The 22,867-nt window shown below is 49.5% G+C and overlaps 1 protein-coding gene across 3 annotated transcripts; it reads right to left on the bottom strand.

Moving 5' to 3' along the window:
* Positions 1-1,353: 1,353 nt before the first annotated feature.
* Positions 1,354-22,068, bottom strand: TOM1 (target of myb1 membrane trafficking protein). Of its 3 annotated transcripts, none has more exons than XM_062491293.1 (15): positions 22,017-22,068; positions 14,800-14,884; positions 12,973-13,051; positions 12,658-12,807; positions 12,413-12,547; positions 12,021-12,167; positions 10,960-11,076; positions 10,375-10,508; positions 9,749-9,782; positions 9,104-9,212; positions 7,992-8,112; positions 5,562-5,637; positions 3,240-3,299; positions 2,848-2,901; positions 1,354-2,757 (listed from the first exon to the last, which is right to left on the bottom strand). In XM_062491293.1, the coding sequence occupies exons 1-15, from the start codon at positions 22,066-22,068 to the stop codon at positions 2,611-2,613; spliced, it is 1,500 nt and encodes a 499-aa protein (XP_062347277.1). In that variant the 3' UTR covers positions 1,354-2,610. The 3 variants fall into 3 exon arrangements, with proteins under 3 accessions (XP_062347277.1, XP_062347276.1, XP_062347279.1); XM_062491292.1 differs by having other exon boundaries at positions 1,354-2,759; positions 2,865-2,901; XM_062491295.1 differs by lacking the exon at positions 12,413-12,547 and having other exon boundaries at positions 1,354-2,759; positions 2,865-2,901.
* Positions 22,069-22,867: the final 799 nt, after the last annotated feature.

Raw genomic sequence — 22,867 nt, 5'->3', positions numbered from 1 at the left:
CTAGCAGGATTCTTTTCCACCAAGTTTCTTCTCAAAAGAAACCTTACAAAATTATTCAAGCTATTACCGGTATAGTCTATAACAAGTACAACAGTACTGATTTGGGATCTTTCCATGCCTTCATCCCCATTCTTCATATTTTCAGTTATTTGGAAAGGAGATACCTTGTCACTGTTGGATAGATCTCAGTGAAAAGCACTGTGACCATGCCTGGCTGCATGGTCAGGAAGGGACAGGCTCACCCCAGGGTGAGCAGCTCTCTGAATTTTCACCTGTTGGCCATGGATTCAAACTGACCTCACTTGGCAGACACCAAAAATGCTTTCCATCTGTTTGTGCCTTGACGAAAATAGAGGCAACTCATTTCTGCTGCACTCAAGTCTTCCTTGGGGACAGTTCCCTCTTGGCTTTGCCAGGTCCTAGGCCAGCCGTTCAGGGACTTAGAAAAACAAGGTGAGGGTGAAGATGGGATCTTTATCTTGAGGTGGGCCCGGGGCATCCCAGAGGCAGTAACAAGGAGATTGAACTCCCTCTACTCCAGATATTCATTCAGGGATGTCTTAGTTTCTCCTTTTGGGGAATTTGCAGGCAGGGCTCTGAGGGAGCTGGAGGCGCTGAGAACTTTAATTGCCAGCTGAGGCATGAACCAGTGTTAAACTATCACCAGTGTGAAGGGGCTGGTACCCTTCATAAATGCTGATGGGGCAGCAGAAGCCCTTCCTTCCCAGGTGAGTCAGGCAGCCCAAGGCCAGGCACTGGCCAGAGGACTTGGCCTTGCTTGTTCTGGAGGCCACAGTTACCAGCCTGTGTTCCATCATGACCCTGTTCTTGCTTCCTCTCTTGCATGTGCTCCAGCAGGGGAAGCTCAGCCACTTGGTCCTTTTGCCTGCTTTGGATGACATTTCCAAATCCACTCAACCTAATTTTAAGAATCCTTCCCACAGCTCCCACTCAGAGACTGGAGAGATGGTATAAAGACAACTTTATGAATGTCTTGTGGATAGCAGAGGGCCCTTTAGTAGAAACTGTATTTCTTGCATGCCTTTAAGTGGCTTAAGGGCTACAAGGTGGGTATTCAGATCTGGTCACAGGGCAGAGAGGGAAAGAAGAGGAAGCAGCTCACTCTCTTGCTATTTTGAGATGGCCTGTAATCACCTCCCCCCAAGACTGTAATAAAAAGCAGAGAACACCTGCCTTGGCTCCTAGCACCCTCAGCCCCCATGCTCTTTTCCTCTCAGCACCAGTGCCCTGGCATTTTCATGGAGAGAAAATGTGGCTGTATGGTTTCATCCCTCTTCTCCTCACAGCATCCTCCCCTCCCCACACCAGCACTGACAGCACACACCATATCTTCAAGGGAGGCTCAAGTCTTTGCTCTTTTAATGTGCAGTAAAAAAAGGCAACTCTTCCACACTCAACAAGAAATCCCACAAGCAGGAGCCCTGAGCTTGGCACCCTCCTCCCTGGCTTTCATTTACAAGTGGGCAGCATGTGCAGTTTGCTCTGAAGGGTTTTTCTCCCTGTGTGCAGAGGAACTTTTGACTGCCGCAGGGCTGCTTTACCAGCACGAGATGACTGAAACTTGGTTTCCCCTCTGTGCTCACCAGCAGAACAAGCTTCTGCAGCAACAGCACATTTCCACTGGTGTAACAGTGCTGATGGAAGGGCCACCTGCTTTAGGGGGACGCAGCTCTGTAGCCCCGGCCTGCACAGCCACCCTGTGACATTGGCCTAGCTCAGGGGGACTCCCCACACCACAGCATGATATGGTGGAAGGCATCATTGGAAGTGAGAGAGGGAGGTAGGATCACCTTGGGAGAAAAGCATGATAATGGAGAATTAAATTAACTGCAAATAGTTTGCTCAAGGCACATCCTACCCCATGGGAGACAGCCCCTTCAGCCTGGAGTACCGCTTGCAGTCCTGTGTGCTGCCACGGGCTTGGACGACTGGCTGTCATGCAATGGAAACATCGGGGCTGGGGGTAGGATTCTAGATAAACTGATGGGGAAAGGGAGCAGAGGAAGAGAAGCGGTTGTGAGTGGGAAGGTGTTGCATACCACAAGCACTTGTGTAAGAGAGATTAGAGCAACGGGATTCCTCTACCATTAGTGTTCCTCCTCAGCCACCAGTAATGCTTCACATCCCAGTGCTTTCCAGTCTAACACTGGCAGGCAGAGGGCTGAGAGATACATTCTAGGGGAGGGGTGAGGAAAGAGGCAGGCAGGAATGATTTCAGGTGCAGACTGCAACCTCTACTGTTTCTTGGGCAAGATCTCCTAACTACCTCTCTGGAGAGTAGGATGGGGGTGCTTCTTCCAGAGCTTCTTCTGCTTTGCCCACAATGTACCATGAAAAGAAAAGCCCACTGAACTCCCACATTCTCTAGCAGCTTTGAAACCCCCCTTCACAATTCTACTGTATGATATCCCTAAACACAACAAAGATTGTCTGAAGTCTGAAAGCAGCTTAAAAATAAAAACAATTCAAAGGATAAACAGAAAGGGAGTGGAGGAAGGGGACAGAGTCCTTCCTCTGCTGGCCCCTGGTTGGAGGCAAGCAAAACAGCACACACAGCCTCTTGCTCCACAGCACACGGGTCCATAGCATTCACAAGGCAAACATGGCATCATCTTCCTTTGCTTGCTTCTGATGATGGCTGGCAGCAGGAGGGGAGACAGACATCCCTGCTGAGGAGCTGGACAAAGTGGGGAGGCGGTCTGCAACTTTCGCTCGCTCTTCCAGAAATTTGTCAAACTCTGAGAGGAAGAGAAGAGCAGAGCATTACCAAAGAGGGAAGTCTGTGGAAGAGCCAAGGTGCTGCCAGGAGCAGTTAAAGAAAAGGACTGGTTGGCACGTCTCACCTTCACTAGTGACACCTTTTGGATCCTCTGATTCTCCCTAGCAAAGAAAGGGAAGGGCTTGGTTAGAAGGAAGGTAGGAAAAGGCATCTCACAGATGTGATTCTTTGCACACAGAGAGACAGGATAGTGTTCCCTCTTCTTCCACAGTACTGACTTGTTAGAGGGGCTAGGTTCATTAGCTAGGGCTCCCAGAAGGCTGATGATACTGTTGTGGTATCCCAAAGCCTGTGTTCCTGGCTTTGCCTTCCCTGGTCCCTCCCAGCAGCCTGTGTCACACATTCAGTGATGCCAGCACTGTTATACACTGCCTGAAGTCCAGCCCCACAGACAACTCTGGCAGGACTGCTGGCTCCAAAAAGGCAGCCTCTCACTTACCACATCAGTGGAGAGCCACTTTTCTATGTCTTCCATGAAATTGCCCTGAGGAACTGGTACCTGTGACACAAAAAAAGGTCAGTGAGGCCAAGAAAATAGAGGATGTTCCAGTAAATCCACTATGCAAAAAGAAAGCCTAACCCAGAAGCTCAGCCTCTCATTCCACTGTTCGGTCAGCTCAGGCCCATCCAAATCCAGCTAGTGCCACTGCAAAACCCTTCCAGCTACCAGTGTGTAGTGGTTTTGGTTTGCCAATTTGATATTTCTTGGCTAATGCACTAATCTATGTAGAGGATTTTAGCATTAGCCATTGCTTACCTACTTCCTCTGTCCCATCCATGCCCAGACATGCAGTTTCCAGGATACATGCCATTAAAAGCATCTGTGGTTTGGTGGTTGGCTTTGGGGTATTAGGACTGGACCAGACTTTGCTTTTTGGTGAGGACCCACTAGGTGGAAGTTGGCTGCTTGTGTAGGCAGCCAGAAAACAAGAGATATGCATTTCCCTACACCTTCTCCCTCTACAAACCAGTGACAGTCTGATGTCAAAATCTGCAATGCTGAAGATATTGGAGGTGCCTGGTCTGACAGCACAGTAAGGGGGAAAGACATCTGCCAAGAATAGATTCTCTGGTATGACTATGGAGCACAGCAGGATTTGATATCACACCAAACTACTGAAACAGACGCATCAAAGAGAAAGTCATCTACAATTAAATTTTACTTCCAGGAAGAATGAGGCTAGCTCAGAAGAATTCATGGCCATGGTCAATTTAAACACCAAAGCGACATATTCCTAGTGATCAGAGATAACCTTGAAAGAAACAAAGTCTGATTTAAAATCCCAGATCCTTTTCTCAAGTCATGAGCTCCTGGACAAAGCTGAGCAAGAAGCAGCCCTTGCTAGGGGCTCCCCAAGCTGAAGAATGAGAGAGCATTTGTGGGAACTTACTTATTAGTTTTCTAACATATATATATCTATATCTATATCTATATATATCTATATCTATATATATATATCTTTCTTGCCCTCAGGAAAACACCAAGACCAGGAAAAGGAGCAACATCTTTGTACCAAAGACAGGCAGATTTCCTCAAACCAGGGAGCAAACACAGACAGTTATCACAGCTGGCAAATGGATGAATGGGAATGGAAGAGGATGTGTGAGATTAGGGAAGTTTCAAAGCAAGCTGGCCTTGCCTACCCAGAGAGGCTCTCTTTGGGGTAGAAGTGCTAACTGTACAGCATGTGGGGAAACTTCCTAGAGCAGACATCAGCCTGGCTGTGCCCATTACAGGAAGACAAGCTAACAAGCTTCAGACCCACAAGCTGTCAAAGCCTCTGTGTGCCTGAGGGAATGTGATAGCAGGAATGCCTGCAAAGTTGAAAGACCAAATTAACAGAGCCTGAAAGCTCAATCACTAAACTAGCTACAGGAGGAGGCCTTCAACAGGGTTAAAGTCAGAATGTGTCTTCCTTTAAATGAGGCACCTCATGGTAAGGAGGAGAGACTGTAAGGAGAATGAATGGCAGAAGCTGCCTCTATGATGTCACCAGCTATTCCCTCTGCCTCAGACACCCACCCCAAAACAGGCCATCCTCTAGCTCAGAGTGGCTTAGGCTCTTGGCCTCAGAGTTCCTAGGATTTTTTTTTCTACACATATGTTTACTTGAGGAAAGGCTGGCACACTGCCCGCTTCCTTCCCAAAGCTGGTTTCCACTACTGGCCCAGCCCAGGGTTGCTCTATTTCAGCAGTGTCTGCTGATGTCTGCTGTGCATCCTCACGTGCTGTGGCAGTGACACTCTGTTTCAGCAGCCCCAGCCTCCTTCCTCCCTGCTGGTGCTCCACGACCTCAGATCTCACCATTCCTTGACGCATCATCCACTTTGTCAGCTGGGCTCCATCACTAGAGGCATCAGACTCCCCCTGGATGACAGAAGAGTCTGCATTGCAGTGTAAGGGAGAGGGGAGGCAGTGGGTTTAAGGTGAGGGAAAGAATATACTAATTCTGGTGGCCTACTGCTCTGATTGCAGAGAGAAGGTGACTGGACTTGGAAATTTGCTGGAGAGGAATAAAACATATATTTCCAGGTGGAAATTTCCCTAGGGAGGGACATCCTCAAGTTGCCTGAGGCAACCCCAGATTATCCACAGCTCCTCACCTGGGCTTTAAAGAATGAGGTATGCAGCCCAGCCAGGAAATGCAGGTTGGTGGAGACTGGAAGTTACCATCTCCAAACAGACAGCACCCTTACTGCCTTGGTGAGCCAGGAGATTACTCCCATTCCTGGTGATGCAGTAAAAGCTGTGGCCACTTACCGCTCCTGTGTTCTGCTGCCGGGCATCCAGGGCACCAGCAAGGCCCTTGGTAGCTTGGGGGTCTTCATACTTTACCCTGGAAGCAGAAAGAGAGACAGCAGGCTGATGAGATGCCTGAGAGTGAAGAGCAGGAGCTCCTAACCACATACTCAGTTCTTCTGACTGCACAACTTTTCATGCCTTGTCATTCTGCTACCAAGAGCTTCTAGAAAGGTGTGCAAAGCCTTTATTAAAGGTGTAGCCCACCACAAAACAGCTGGAACATTGTGGGATGCACCAGGACAGCCCTGACACAGAATGATGACAAGGACTTATAGGAAAACTAAGACACAGACTTATAGAGCTAGGTGTATTAACCACGACACTCACCTTCTTTGGGGTGGACTATAAAGAGAGAAAACTAACACAGAATGACCAGAATATTACAGACATTTTAGAAAGGATTTGAGCAACAAACCCCTACATACTCACCTATCTTTGCAGACACATACAGCTCAAAAACATTTCTTTAACTAATACCATACAAGAAGTGATGGTGGGAGAGGCTTACTGGCCTATGCTGGATGACCAGAAGAGCCTAGGGTTGCTTCCAGGTCTCCAAATGCACCATTACAGCAACCTTGTTCCACACACAGACATGTCTCATCCATAATTTCCCTCATCCCAATCCTGTGTCCCCTCTAGGCTGCTACCACACTTGACAATGCCACACGTCACCATTTGATCCATGCCGAATGGGGAAAACTCTCCATGCTAGGAAAATGAAGCCTTTCACATAAACTCTCCACAAGTTTCCTCTCCAGCTGCTCCCAGGCCCATTCCCACAGATCCAGCAGACCATCAAGTGGAGCCGTTTTTGTTGGGGGCCAGGGGCTTGGGCCACCGCTGCTCAAACTTCTCAAAGAAGTGCTCATCAGTGAAGGGGCCGCTGTGGATAATGGCATCCAGGATGAAGTACAGCACTGCTATCATGCCACTGATGAGGAAGAATGGCAGGAAAGGCTTGAAGTGCCTCAAGCACTGCCTCATCAAGGCACAAATGAAGCATGGGGGTCAGGAACAAACCCCAGAGGCTCTGGCAGCACGTCCTGTTCGGGAGCTGTAGAGGAATGGGTCTGTTGAAGTGGAGGGAGACACTGAGAGCAGAGGCTTGTGAGTGAAATGTGAAGCCTGAGCCACTAGAGGTTACTTGGCAGGAGTGCAAGTGCAGGCAGATGAAGGGCAGTGAGGAATAAATAGAAGATGTCTTGTTACTTGTGCAGAGATCATAAGCCTCAGCCTGTTAAGGACTGTGCTACAGCAGAGAGGATACAATTCCACCTCTGTCCAGAACTCCAGCACTGAGCACATACCAGTGGCTCTGGTTTCAGCCCCAGATTGGACACAACTGTTTTTGTGCTGGACTGCCTCTGTCCTCAGGCAGCACAACCCACAGTAAAAGCAGTGGGGAAACCCAGGATAAAAAACATGAAGTCATGCGTAGGCCATGGGTTTCCCCACCACATTTTCCAGAAGCAGTCTGAGGCAGAGGAATGGAAGGAGATATTGTTAGGAGACCTTAACATGATATGTGTAAGAGACCTTAACTTGCTACTGGTCAGCTGCAGAACAAGCCACTCCAGTGTCTGAAGGAATGCAGGAGCACAGGCCTTGGAGGGCTGGAGGCAGTGATGTGTCCGTGGGCTCAACTGCTTGGTACTCTATGGAGAGCAGCAAATGGCTTTTCCAGGCAAAGCAGCATGAGATCAGCCACAGTCTCTAAACCCAGGGCATCTGGTCAGCACAGCTCTTGGCAGATCCTCCAGAACAAGGATTCAGGAATCCACTCTGCAGTGGAGAAGGCCTCTTCAGTTCAGCCAGTACTACGGAGACCCAACTCTTACTGCTTTATACCAGGAGGTCTCAAACACACCAGGGAGGAAGAAACATCAGACCCACTTGCCAACAGGGAAGCTGAGGCACAGAGCAGTACTTTCTTGCAAGCCACAACTGACTGCACTCTTCCTGCAGTCCAGCTCAGTACTCTGTCTGTTAGGCTGAATCAGTACTCAGCAATTCCCAAATTCACCATCATCCCCATCAGAGCACATGACTTCAGTAGCAGACAAGAAAACTCAGCCAGTCCCACTTCACACCTTCATCCCCAGACACTGAATCTCCCAGAACATATGACACTGCAATGCTCACATGCAAGACCAATTCCTTCTCCCCATACCCAGGAGGATGCTCTGAAGGGGAGATTATGGCAGCAGGAAAAAGGACTGGGAGCATGGAGCTCATCCTACAAACACCGTGCATGTGAAGAGTGCATTTCTGTTTCGTCCTACTGTCTCCCAGGAACTGCTGCTGGTCGGGTCATGGCCCCATTTTCCCTTAGACCTCGTCCTTTGCAAGAAGGCAGGACAGGACAGAGTGAGCTGCTCCACTCACCCTCTGCGCTGCTCAGCCAGTGAGCTGCCACGGGTCAGGGCAAACATGTCAAAGTCTTCTTCCAGCTTGCCAGAAGTGTCGAGGGAGTGCAGTCCTGCACTTACACTGCCTGAGCCCAGGTCTGTGGGAGAGACAGCAGGGTGAGCAAGCAGCACAGAACAGTAAATAGAGGATTATGGGCTTGGAGAGTGCTAGATAGAAAACTACTGTCAGAACAGGCTAAACTACTCTAGGCCCACCTCTCCATCCTGCTCCTCAGCTGCAGCACAGTCTATGCATGTGTGCAGTTGTGGGTGAAGTAACAGAAGCTGTTCCTTTGCCCACTCAGTAGATATTTTTGGCTCAGCTTCAGGCAGAAGCAGCAGCATCAATTTACTGATGCTGAAGGCTAGATGTTTCTCACCATCTTAGACAACTCTGGAGGGAATTGCTCCATAACCTGTGGAAGAAAATAACCTGTACTTCTGGGCAAGCACCTCTGAGACAGATAAGTGGATTTTCATGACTCAGGCATCATAAAAAAAAAAACTTGACTTGAAAAATATCTCAGCTGGCTCATCTACAAAACCAGTGTGGTGCCAATTTTCTGCAACTGCATCCAGGCAGTGCTATGTAGGCTGTCAGTATGTCTTGAAGAACCCCCAGGACACCTCAGGTTCTGTTGTCACATCCTGGGTCCTGAGCCCAAGATGCTTATGGCTGCCTTTGCAGCATAGCTTCAGCTGCTCTGCTTCTCCCAGACATCAGTGGTTGGCCTGACAACACACAGCAAGAGAGGCAAGTAGGCAATGCTGCCAGGCATTGCAGAGGGAGCAACTTTATTCCCAATCCTGCTGGAAGGCCAGGTGCTTAGCCACAGACTAACGCTGAGGTCCTTCTTAAGACATGGTCACCTCCTGCATAACGTGAGGTGAGGACACCAAGACATATGCTTGAGTGCCTTGGGACATATACAAGTTTCTTCATGAGTTTATTAGTTGAAAACACATGGCATTTGTCTAGGTTACTCTAGGAACCTGACTAAATAATTTTGGGAGATGATTCAAGGGCAGGAAAGGATTTTCAAAGCAGCACAGGAGAAAGACTGAGGGGAAAACCACATGGCAACGTACTCATTCCAGCCAGCTGAGAGGAAAGGCTGCTAGTGACTTCAGGCTGTCTCAGTGCTGAAGGAGTACTGGGTCCCAGATCAATCAAGCTGTTCTCTGCCTCATTTGTTGCCTTTGGAAGAAGAAAAAAGAAGATGGTAGAGAGCTTCTGAAACTTGGACACCCTGATCCTACAATCCTAGCTCACTGATACTGGAGAGGAAAGCCCTTCTGCACCCATCGAAAGGTATCAGCAGTGAAGAAAAGAGGGACAGTGATCAGAGAACTGGCTGGGAATAGTGTCCCAGGGCAGCATATGCCTTGGTAGCCATCCTCCCAGCTCTGCTAGATGTCAGTAGATAGGCTAGATACTGGTTCAGAGGACAGGGTAGTGCTCAGAGAAGGCTTATATGGGAATTGGACTCTTGCTATTCAATAACTATAACTGCTGCTACTCTGCTCTTGCTCTTTGGGCAGGGCAGGAGAGGTTTGCAGTGGGAAATGAGGTGTCCTGCACACCAGGTGCTCTGATGCAGCTTGGCTGGGACAGCAAAGCCCACCATTCCTCGGGGGGGGGGGGGGGGTGGGCAGACAGAACCTCCCTCCAAGTCAGCAGGGCACTGCAGAATGCAAACCAAGCTGCACAGAGGGGCAGTTGCTCCAAGTTACCTTAACAGGCTGTCCTGTTCGAAGTCGCTCGAACCTGCAAGAAAGGTGAGAGGATGCAGTAGGGTGGGCTCATTCACCCAAAGAGTTTTTTTATAAGACTTGGAACAGTCTGCACTTTCCTACTCACAAGAAAGGGAGCTATGGCTCAGGGCCCTATTTCCCCTCAAGACATCCCAGCAAGACCCACAGAGTTCATGTCTCCTGAGAGGTGGTGTGAGAAAGCTCCTTAGGATCTTCCACAGTTACTTGTAACCAACAGCTCTCCTTACAGTTCATCTGGGGATGAACTGGCAAAGACGTACTTGTTGAAATGGAAGGAAAAAAAAAGCAGGGCTATTTATTTTGTTCCTTTCTGCCTCAGAGCTAGAAAAGGCACTTGCCTCCTTCTTTTGGGTTATGCCACGGAGACATCTTTATATCCTATCAGGAACTTAACACAGCAGCTTTGAAGAGACAGGCATTAGTCAGCAAAAACTGAGAACAGGCTTTGTTCTCAAAGATGGATGATACAGACTGATACATCTTGGACTGATACTCATGGGCAGATCCAAAAGGTGGGATAGGCAACCTTCAAGGGCAGTAAAGTCTTGTGGGAGAGCAGGGAAGAAAAGGGAGGAGACAGGTACCTTTCATGGCGCAGAAACACGTTATTGAGGTTGTCATTGATGAGGAGCAGCTCCTCGGTGAGTTGCTCATGGAGGACACGGGGAATCAGCTCCAGGACTCGCTGCTGCATAGCTCTGCATGTCCGATTCAACTCCTGTTCAAAGCAGGGCAAGTCACCACAAAGGTCACACTATGGCTGAGCACTCACAAAATTGGAATTCTGACTGGAACACAGACTCCAGAGGCTACTGGGATCTATCAGGAACTGTTGATGGGCAACAAATATTGGTGTGAGAGGTAAATTGAGTCTGAGCTTTACATGGAATAATTGTATACTTTTTATATAACACATCACTCAGAAAGAAAGGCCCTTGGGGACTAAAAGTTCCCTTATGAGATAATTCCAGCCTTGATAATGCGATTTCCATCCACCATTGAAACTCTACCTTCCTTGTCTCTCCCTTATCCCTGCACTCCCTGATAAGCCCCACACTAAACTGTCTAGTCGTTCCCCACACCTGGCATGCATTGGGCCTTAGTCCATGAAGTCACTGCTAAATTGTGCTGCCACGTGCCAGCCCTCCACCCTGCCCCATGTTCCTTACTTGCAGCAGCTCCAGGTCAGAAGGCTCAGCCTGGGACGGCACCAGTTCCGTCAACATTTCCGACATAACCTTTGTGTTCCCATTCACCACTTCCAGCTCACTGCGCAGCTTCCCGATCTGCAAAAGTGAAGTGAAGTGACAGCTCTGCCAGGGGAGGCTTGGGGCATAGCTGGGGGAGCTCTGAATGGCAGGGAATGGCACCACGTGTGCATGCCTGTTCACAGAGCTGGAGTGAACAGCCACTGGTAACTTCATTGTCACAACTCATTTTAGCTCTCAGGAGCTCCCAGCAGAAAACCCCTCCATTACTTACCATCAAATTCATTTGCTGGTAGCATATGCTAGGGCCTCATGTGGGATCTTTGGCCACTAGTCAAGCCTTGATTTTTAATAGCCAGCACAGGCTGCTGGTATGATTCAAATCTCTCCTCAGCTAACAGCTCCCATGTGGTAGCCATTTAAATTATTTAATTTCCACAGTGGTGTAAGAGGGGAAAACAATTAATTCCCATTCAACAGGAGGGCCTCAGCTAATTGTGCAGTTGAAGCTTTAGCCCTCTAGTTTACAAGCTGCTAATGAGCCTCTTTAGAACAGTTTCTACCCTCTGTTCTGCAAGGGAATACAAAATACGGACAGCTAGGAGTTTGGTGCTGAACATGGTGTCATATGAAGTCAGGGCAAGGAAGGAGAAAAGAGTTGGGGTAACAAGTGAGGAAGCACTAGCCTTTGGAAACCACATAGCCAAACAGGGTTGATTCATAGAAAATAAGCAGTGAGGCAATATAAACAAAGATGATAAAGGAGGCATCATGTCTCAGCTCCCCTGCAAGCACCCCTGTCTTAGGGGGTACATAACCACTCCATGGTTGCAGTATCCCAGTTCATTACTGTGACCACAATGGAGCTCTAGGGAGTTCTTGAAGGACTGTGCTTTAGAGGAACAGCTCCTTGAAGACAGGGGCCAGGAAAGGCCCCATATTGCAGTCCTAGAACAGTGTTTTTAAAATAGCCTCAAACACAGGAAGAGTCAAGAACATCCTGGGACTTGTGTCCAACTCACCTGTTCTGGTGTGGGTGTGATGGGCACGTCGCTGGATGTGCCTCTCCTGGGGGGCAGGGTGACAGGGTGGAGGATGGACTCCATCTGCTGAGGGGAGTTGACTGCAGGTGAGTTCTGTCCAGATTGAGAGTTGGAGCTATAAACAGTCTACAGACAAAGATGGGGAAAGTGACAGAGAGAAGGAGATGTTAGACACTCACACTTGACAGGGCAGTGCAACTAGAGGAGAAATATTGATGGCAACTCCCCATCTGGTTTCAACAGCTCTTGGCTGTCCTGGAGCTTCTCACCAACCGAAAACCCTCTAAATTCAGGAAAGAGTTCCTGAAATCTCCTCACTGCTCCAGAATGGCAGCTGCCCAACATTCTTCTCTTCAGCAATACTTCCATACCCTCTGTGGTGTGTGGATGGGTGACAGCATGTCCAGATCAGTCATGGGGAACTCCAAACCCTTCCGTCTCAGGTCTTCATAGACAGCAACGACACCAGTCAAGTCTGGAGAGCTGCGGAAGGCGTCTGCCCAGGACTGGGGAGAAGGAGACAGTACAGCCCATCACCACATATGACAGCCTTCTGTACAAACACCCAAAGACATATACTCTGGACTGCTGCAGATGCTCACACTTCTTGGCTCACCTGGATGAGGGTCAGCACCTTGTCATGCACTATGGCAGGTGGATTGTTCTTTGGCAGGATTGTTCTCACCAGGACACCTTCTACAAAGTCCTGGCTGGACACAAGGACGTGGAAGCGATGGCCGCAGTTCTTGACGCAGGTTTCCAGGACCTTCAAGGGCAATAAAGCATTAGGTGTAGCCTTCTCTGCCCTCATGTGTTAGCCTTGTTGGCTTTAGGTACATGTGTCTGTTCAGCATGTGTACTAAAAATTGTGTTCAGCACTCAGCTTTACAGCACAGTATCACAGAGCAGAGAGAGAGCCCTGACCACTCACCGTCAAAGCCAGCATAACTTCATGGAAGTTCTTATTCCCTACAATTCTCTTCTTAATGGCTCGGAAGGCATCTTTGGGCCTGAAGGAGAAATTAGATGAAGGAAGACCATCAGGAGGTTGAGACAAAGCAAAACAGCCACGGGTTCTGGATGCCTCATACTCAGCGGGTGTCCCTCCTCACCATGTTTTCAGGATGGCTTGAAGCAGTGACTGGTAAAGCAGCTTTTGCTTGTGGTTCTGCAAGAGGAGTGAGGTTGGCTGATCATAGAACCATTCAGGTTGGAAAAGACCTCTTAAGGTCATTGAGTCCAACCATAAACCTAACACTGTGAAGTCCACCTTTAAATCATGTCCTCGAGTGCTGTTACTGAAATTAGATGCCTCTGTTCTTATGTCTGCAACAGCTCAAGGTGTTCAGGATGCAACAGAGAATAGATTAACAACAATGTTAGAAACACACACCTGGGGGGTAGAGTAAAATCCCATGGCAGAGAGACTGAAGAGGAGATGATAGAAAAGCTTGGCATGGGTTAGAAACAGGAAGAAGAGACCAAGCTGCAGAAAATCCTCTGTTACTCAAAGAGGAGCTGTTTAACATTTCCCTGGGGAGAAGGAGGTTCAAAAGCTGCAGGGGAGACACAGTGGCAAAATCTTGCCTATACTGCAGGTGGGTAAGGGAGCAACAGCATAGCAGGGCCTCATTAACCATTCTCAGAGGAGAAACACCATGGTCTCAGACCACTGTGGCCTTAAGGGGACACAAATGAACCAACATGCTCCTGCAGAGCACAGGAAAAGAAACTGAGCTGGCAGAGCAGCAGTGCCAGAGGAGAAAAGTGGGGTGGAGACACTGAGGCAGTGAGGAGGGCAGAAGTGTACTGGCCTGTGGGGCAGCATGGTGTCAATGGATGGGCATTAGCAGGGCAATGGGAGAGCCTGTCCAGCTGTGTTAGAGGTGCCCAGACCTGAAAGAAGTGGCCATGACTCAGGCCTGAGCACTGCGGACAGAGACAGGTGTATTCGCATGTGGGAATAGTGGAAAAGGAGTGGTGACAGACCTCTAAGTAGATATGTTTGACTTTGTTTCCATACAACTGTGAAGCTGAAAACTGGGCTTGCTAATCCTCTGTCAACATCACTGTGGGGAGGACAGCAGGAGTGAAACCTATATGTTTTATTCCATGTAGCACCTTCTTTTTTATATGCTGCTCTTGACATCTCCACTGTGAGAAGGAGCATTGAATTCACTGGCAAATCCCCAGCTCCTGAGCTAACAATTGATGACAGATTGATGAACATCTCTCTGCAGGAAGAGGGAGACAAGAGCTCCTCCAGCCACTATGTGTGTGTTGAGTGACTGTACATGAAAATACTTCAGAAGAAACCCAAGAAAGACTGGCACAGTGAGAGGACTGAATAGCAGCCTGAGATCTTCCCCTCTTCTCAGTCACCAGCCTTTAGATTTTTACATTCCCAGAGGAGAGAAAGAGAAGGGTATGAAGGGGGAATAAATCAAAGTGGAAGAAATGCAAATATGCCTTCTGGAGATGGGAGGCAGCCTGGCTTGAACAGAGGATTGTCTGGGGACCTTGAAGGCCTGTTTGAATGGCTTCTAGCACTCACCAAGATTATAGAGAAGCATCTAATAAATGCTCTGAGAGCTTTGCTATGTCTCTAGATCTCCCAGCAGAGCCTTGTCTCAGGGATTGCAGGGAAGCCTAGCTTATTACCTCCACCAGTGCATGCTGCCACTGCAACCTAGAGATGAGGTGTTACAGGGAATGCAGGGACTTGCTGTTGGATATGGGCCCTTGCCAGCCCCCTTACCCTTCTTCAGTCTCGTTAATGATGTCACAGATCTCCATGTTGAGAGCCCAGTCCTCACTCCGCAGGGACCCATCAGTAGCTCTCTCTGGAAAACAGAAACCAAGATAAGGTTAAGAGCAGCCCTGGCATTATTAAGTTAAGATCTCACAGGACCCCAGACCCCAGCCCCTGCTTCTCCCTGGCTGCCACTACAACATGCAAGGAGGCAAATCCAAATGTGAATTCCGGGTCACCAGGCGTCCCCCACTAGGTGTCACCATGGCAGAGCACACTGCTGGAGTGGTGGGTACCCAGCTTCGCCCACGCCACCAACACTACTGACACACAAACACACTGTATGTCACCTCTGGTGTCCTGCACACGAAGGGAAGGGGCTCAGCATGACTTCAGTTCCACAGCTAAGGAAAAGGGGGCTTATTTGCTTTGTTACTGCAAGGCCAGAAAACGTGAGATCAGCCTGCTCACACTGATACGGATCTAACGCCAATAACTCCAATTCTTGTTTTTGTACTACCTAAAGAGACAAAAGAATCAACTCCCCCGCTCTTTTTTTTTTTTTTACACCAGCTCTGTAAAAACAAACAAGCAAACATAGAATACCAAAGCAGGATTTCTCTTGTTTAACATTTACACATCTCCCCTGAACTTCTGGCCTCTAGGGAGTGTGGGCAGAAGCAAACTGCAGGCTGAAGTCAAAGCAATATTGTTCCAGCTTTGATTGTCTCCCCTTTAATTAGGAATTCCTCAGTCAGCCTTGATGTTATTTATTCAAGGCAGAGATTTGGGAAACGAGCAGCTATTACTGGGAACACCAGTGTCTCCACCCTATAATCATCCATGTCTCAGTGGTAGCCATGCCACTGACTCATGCCTTCAGGGACACCACCGGTAGCTGGGGGAAAGAGAACTGCCAGTGGGGCCAGCAGGACCCAGGCACTCCCGAGACTACAGGGAAACACAGGGACATAGCAAATGGCAAGCAGAGGGCAAGAACCATCCTTTTCAACTCTCTCATCCTACAAAACACTTGACTTAGCACTGGAGTGAGAGAATTAAAACTGGCCAGACCGGTTTAGCACATCAGGACTGATGCCCTTCAGGAGAGCTCAGTCCCAGCAAGGCATTTACAGAAGTGACTGCATTTTTTAAAACTTCTGTCCCTGCAAAATCTATGGCTGTCCCTAGCTGCTGTGGGTCCTCTACCCCTTTTGAGAGGTCCTGCCTCTGCAGAGCTGCCTTTTTCTCTTGACCCAGCAGTTAATGATCACTGTGTGGGAATGAAATTAAATGCCTGTTCATGCAGTAATGGGATAAGACCATAATACAGGAAGAAGATTATTTTTTAACTCCTGCCTGGGTAAGCACATCCATCATGTCCTGCTAAGGATCAGGCACAGAGCTATTCACATTACTGGGCAATGCAGCCTCTTATACACGTGTCCCTCCCACAGACTGCACACCACAGTGTGAAGTTATCTGCACCTTATCACAATCCAGCCACCACCTTTTCTGTTGGCTACAGAATGCATTGATTACACAGTGATTATGCTGATGACATTGTAGCCACAGCCAGATGGAAGACAGCAGACAGGGAAGGAGAGTGGCAGAATGTTCATGATACTCTTCCACCTTTCTAAAGGGCTGGCTATTACTGGAATAACCTTAAGGCTCCTTGATTCAGATAAACTTTTGTCACTTTGACTATTAATTTTACATAGGGATCCTGATCTCTGGCAGATCCAAGCTTCCTCAGTGAGGCACAGGAGGAAGGATTGCACTGGGTGATGTGGTGGAGAATACATCTGGGGTAATAGGCGTGTCTGGTGCACCAGGGCATGTACCAGTCAATGGGGGAAACTGGGAACACATGAGGGAAAATGGGTTCCATTGAGGCTCCTATGGGATCAGGACTCAGTACAATGTCAGAGCTCCAGGTTTCCTCCTGCTCTGGGACACCAGCCTTGCTGGCAGGTAGGTTGCAGCTCAGGTCAGTCTGATGGGTTTGGCTCATGTGGTCACAAAGCCCCCCTCACTTGTGCTCTCCTCTGGGATTCCTTGCTCACGACACATAATGGTTTGAACAAGCCAGAAGTTTCCCTGCACTATTTGCTGCCACTGTCAATGAATCACAGAAATCCACTACACAGGGATTGCTCTGCTGACAGGAAAGCCTACATCCACTCTTCTCTCTGCACATTGAAGGAAAAATCCACAACTTAGGAACAGGGCTGAGCCTGCTTGGAAGCTCTGAGCTACAGAAGAAACAAAGGACAAAATAAAACCTTCATTTAACCATCAATCCTTGCTGTTTAAATCTCCCTAACCTTCCTTCACATTGTACACAAACTTGAATTGAATCTGCAAACACCCCTTCCTTGCTTCCCAATGTTTGGTGGCACACTGTAACCTGCTTTCCACCACCCTTTCTCTCCAAGTGCACCAATCGTGCCAAGGTCGAGCAGCAGGTTTGCTTTTCAAAAAGGAATGTAAATAAATCATGTGTGCTCCTTCACCTGGCTGGCCATTTAGGGGAAAAATGGACTTCCTCAGAAGTGATACACCCCGCCCTGTTACCCCACAATATGGGGGTCATCCTGCTACTGTCACCCCAGTTCACACACTCATCAAGGGAGAGCTGCAGGAAAGCAGCAAACCTGCCGTAAACAAAACACAGGATCACAAAATGCAAAGCTGGAAGAGCAGTATTAGACCATATGGAAAACAGGAATGTGACCCTGAGGCAATTCCAAGGACAAAATGCTTGAATTTACCCAGTACAAATTAAGACCTGGCCTAGCTGGCATTGGGAAAGCTGGATTGAATGCCCTTCTAATCCTCCTTGCTCTCATCTAAGCTGTAAGGGACTGTCCAAGCCTAGTAAAATATGGAGTTTTCTCCAAAATCCTGAATTTGCCCTTTTGTAAAGCCTGCAGAAGGGAAGGAAACAAAGTCTAATTAGTCACATGAAGGATCAGGGTGGCTGGCCCCATTTCATGAGCTGTAATTAGCACATGAGCTGTCTGCTCCGCATGAAATCTGAGCCTGGGATGGCTGGGGACAGCAACAAGTCCCTAAAAAGAGCAAGCACAGGAGGCAGGGCACTGCCACAGACCTGGGACTCATCAGGCAGCATCTACTTCTGTGTGTTACCAGCTGAGCCTGACCTGCAGCAGAGAATTCCCTGGCAGAGGTTATTGTGAGCCTGCGAATGCCATCCCCCTCCAAGCCCCAAACCAACTGGCTGCTGAATATACAGGAGGCCCTTCATGGGGCTGCTCCAAAACCACATTGTTTTGGCAGCCAGTCCAGCTCCTCGAGTGTGACAGCATTGGGGCTCGTGTGATTCCAGTCTGCTGGCTCACAAATTGCTCAGAAGCGCACAGAACTGTGGTATGGGTTGGACCAGGGCATCAGCTCCTCTCCTTCATGGCACTGGATGTGCTGCTGACTGTAGTAGGTGATAAAAATTATTTGGAATCAGCAGATAACAAAGAAATCCAAACACTTGGCACAAAGGAGCTGTACATTGTTTTGTGCTATGAGCACATTTCACAACTTTGCTTCTTTACAAGGTTATTGTCTCTGCCCTGGTGGCAGGGGAGAGCTCCCTGTGGGGCTGGGGATCCCACTCATCTGTCCCTGCACACCAGCACTGCAGTCAGTAGTGTCAGGAGCCAGGGACAGAAGGTCCTGTGCAGGCTTCTGTCCCCTTTGCTCCCCATTCCAGACCTGAAGCACCCATAACCAGCCAGATGCTACTCAGAAATCCTTTGCCTGTGATATGTTCTTCCCCTCCTCCAAGTGAAGCCTTCAAAAAGTGCTCCCTGTAGTGCTTCTTGTTGGCTCTAAATTCCTCAGCAAAGCATCAAGCACCTTCTTACCCATTTCAACAGGCATTTGAGGGCACCAGCAGTTTATTGCATGAGACAGCTTAGGTTCAGCAGAAGGCAATGCAAGATGCCCCTTCTCCCAACTTCAGTTCACAAACTCACAGGCCCAAATCAGCATCCTGTACAAGCCTCATGCTTTTACTTCCTTTGAGGAAACTTCAGCATCATCCCCCTGTCAGGACTTCACCATTTAGCTGTATCTTTCCCCCAGAGCCTGAGAGGACAATGTGCATTCTAGAGAGACCAGAACTACAACTCCAAACCTAATTCAAGGATGGTGATGGACACAAACTGCGCTGACATAGTGGTGTGGATATTTGTGTCTCTGAATTCTGCTCCTTTCCTGTTAACCAGCTCAAATTCTCGGGGATCAAGTGACTCTTCAACTGCTTCCTTTGCTCCTTTTCCTCCAGACAGAGGAGCCACAGAAGACAAAGCAATGCCTTTTTGAGAAGCACAGCGTTGCAGGGACCCACAGAAGAGTGCAGGAACACCCACATGATGGGATCAAAAAGATTTTGGGGATTTTTCTGGCATACTGTTTTGCATCTGCCTCTCTTCCTCACCCAGGAACCTTTGTTACAGGAAAGCCATCTTTACAGTCTCAACTTTTCCTGGTCCTCATGCTTAAAATAACCCCCATCCATAAAAAAAAATCTGTGTCATCTCTGTGCTACACCGTTACTTCTATCTCTTGCCTGCCCTCACTCACTGAAATAACCTGCCTCTCTTTTTGGTATTGCTATAATTACTAGTTATTTTAAACTTCCAGGGTGAGGAGAGAGCATTGGTGGCTTCTTCTCCATTCTCTCACTCAGAGAGAACTCACCTCCTTGAAAGTAGATTTTACATTTTGAAAGTGGGAAAAAAGCTTCTCTTTGCTCCTAGATGGAGGTGTAGTGGATTTCCCTTTCGAGGGGGGAATCTGAACTATGATGCTTCATCACTTTTTGGAAATGTTCCCACTGATGTTTAAAAAACCCCACCACACAACAGAAACAAATACAAAAAAACCCCAAACAAGTAAGTCTGTATTCCTCTTTCTTGGGAAGAAACATCACAGTGCAAAACCAGGACAGAGGCAACTTTCGTGACTAAATTTCATAACTGTGAGTAAGAAACTAGAAAACCTACTCCTCTGCAACTGACTCATTCTGTTACAGATCACTGAGGTTATCTGAGCATTGCTTTCCTAGTCAGCAAAATAAATGGGTCTTACAAGATTAACATTAATGAAGGAATTTGAGAATGCTGCTGCAGTGTGCCACAAAGGATTTCTTTTTAATTCCTTAGCCTTCATCTAAAGCTATTTTAGACTTCATAAGCTATATCAAGCATACATGACTTTGCCCAAACAATTTACAAGGATGCAGCATTATCTTTCTGCAGACAGCCCAGGGCAGCAGCACTGTGCAGGTTTGGTGATCAGGCTCATGGGTTGGACACGAAGATGCCACAGACCTAACCAAACGAGTTTGGGGAAGTCATGTTTGCGTCCTAAATTAAGCAGTGAAGATAGCATTTATCCATGCCCCCCAGGATGTTGATAGGTAATGTTCAAAAGGAGAACATATTCGTATTTTCAATCGCCAGCCCTTTCAAGTCCTCCAGAGTTCTTTTCTCACATGCTGTAATTCCTCCATCTCTTTGGACTCCCATAACCCAAATCAATCCCAGTCAGTAAGATCTCCCTAGTATCACACCTCTGCTTCTCAACTCCTCTCTGATAACATTTCTGAAATACCTTTTCTTTTTTCCTCTTTGCTGTTGGTTTGTTGCTTGGGAATCCCTTATTTAATTGAAACAAAGGCTAGAGGTATAACCCATTTACAATCTGGTTACTAAACTGACCAGAAGATCTGTGAGGCAACCTTCAGATTGCCTCTACCCAAACACAAGGACATATCTGATGCACTCACTGAGGGAACAAAGGGCATTCATTCAGCAAAGGGCAGGAGATGGCTTCTCCCGGAACGTGTGATGAAACGTGATGTTCTTCTGGGGATATGTCGAAGATCATCTGGAGGATTTTGGTAACACAAAGTCTTCCCTGATGATCCTTCTACTACCTGGCTGTATTGCATCTCACCGACCTGTTCCAAAACCAGGGGACATCAAAATGTTCCTGACATATTTTGGGACAGTATTAGGGTACCCTCTAAAATCATTATAATAAAAGCATTACTTAAAGCAGTTGCTTGTTCTCTTCACCCCAGGCATAGCCTCCTATTCACCCACTCAAGGACACCAAAAAGTCTGAATGGGGGACTGGATGCTCACAGCAAAGAGCAAAGGTCTGACAAGCAATGAACAGCAATAACGAGAAGGTGCATAAACCTACAAGTAGAGAGTTTAAATGGGCATCAGTCTGCAAGCACAACTTCAAGGCCCTTAGATAACACAACGTGGGAAGTGAGTCTTCATTCTAAGCATTTTAAGAACTGCATCCCTGTTCTGACACCAGTGCAGCTGTGGCGGTCTTCTCTCTAGCCGTGGCATCTCTGCTCCACTTTCTCAGGCCACATCCTTCTCCCATGTTCCCCAAGCTGCCCTGAGCACAGGGACTGCGGGACACCACGTGTCCGTGGGCCTGCCAGGTCACAGTGTGGGTGCTGTTCATTGCTCCGTGCTGTGAGCCAGCTCCTGCTGCAGGAGCCAGGGCATGGCCCTGCCAGGCACCGCTTGTGGCACAGCTCAGTGCGGGAAACACCCCCAGCTGCCCAATGCGAGTCCTTCGGGTAGGGAACACTGGTCTGACGGGGCGACCCGTGTGCCCCAGAGCCAGCCCAGCCTGATGCTGCTGACCCCGCAGCTCTCGCTGACCCCATCCCACACCCCGGGGTCTCGCGGCCGCCCCCCGTGCCACCGCGGGTCACGCACCCCATTCTCCCCCAGACACGATAGGCCGCCCTGGCTGGAGCCCAGCCAATCAGCAGCTCCTGAAGCCCCCGAAGAGGCGCGGGCGGGAATGGCCCCAAGCCAATCACGGGGCTCGGCGGAGCCGGGGGGCGTGGCGCGGACCACCGGCACGCTGCCCCTTTAAGTGAGCAAACTTCACCTCGCTACCCCAAGACCCCCTTGCGCCCGGATTGGCTGCCGGGGCCCCCCGACGGAGCCGCCTCGGGCTGCGCGCCCACTATTGGCCAGCGGCACCCGTCAGTCAGAGAAAAACTCTCCCCTGATTGGTCGGCGCGCTGCTGGTCCCGCCGCGGAGGCGGGGGCCGCCGTTTCCCCGAGGAAGGGTCCGGCGGACGCCTCCGGGGGCGCGGGGCCGAACGGGCGAGCGGGGACACGGGGAGGGTCGGGGGGCGCGGGTGCGGCTCTCACCGATGCGCTGCCCCACGGGGGAGCTGAAGGGGTTCCCCAGCAGAAAGTCCATCGCCGCCGCCGCCGCCGCGCCGCGATCAGCTGACGCCGCCGCCGCCCACGTGACCCGCGCGCCGGCCGGGGCGGGCCCCGCCGGGCCCCGCTGTGACGCCACCGGCCGCCGCCCGGACCGGCCCCGCCGCGCCGCGGGCTGAGGGACGCGCGGAGCGGCCGCGGAGGGGCGGCGGCTGCCGGGACAGGGCGCTGTGCAAGCCGACCGGTCCCTGGTCCCGCTGGCCCTTCGGCCGCGGCCGCACGAACCGAACGGTTCCCGCCGCCGGGAGCCTCCGCCCCTTTCTGCAGCCACGCCGAGCACCCGCGAGCCTGAGCGGTGCTCAAACCCTGGAAAGACCGTGGCGATGGGTTTTTAGTTTTCCATAGCCCGGTGTGGGAGCGTACTCGTAGGAGTTAGGAAGAAATTCTTTACTGTGACGGTGAAGCACTGGGACAGGTTGCCAAAAATTGTGGATGCCCTATCCTTGCAAGTGTTCTAGGCCAGGTTGGATGGGGCTTTGAGCAAATCTTTTGTGGAAGGTGTCCCTGTCTGTGGGCGGGGGGGGGGGGGGGAAGGTAGGAAATGATCTTTAAGATCCCTTCCAACCCAAACCTGTGATTCTAGACAGGGTGGTAGGCACGTTCTGGGACATGCTCCCAGCCTAAGCAACTGCCCTGCCCAATCTGAGGCTGCTATCAACCAACACCCATACCCGAAAAATAGGGACGTGTTAATACCAGCACAAATCCCGCTCTAACGCTGCCACGCCTGAGGTCCTGCACAGCACGCTCGAGTCCTGGGTATTGGTGTCACCTGA

Source organism: Cinclus cinclus, chromosome 4, assembly GCF_963662255.1.
Source record: "Cinclus cinclus chromosome 4, bCinCin1.1, whole genome shotgun sequence".
NCBI lineage: Eukaryota > Metazoa > Chordata > Aves > Passeriformes > Cinclidae > Cinclus > Cinclus cinclus.
Note: the sequence above shows the minus strand (reverse complement) of the source record. Positions and strands in the feature narration are given on the sequence as shown.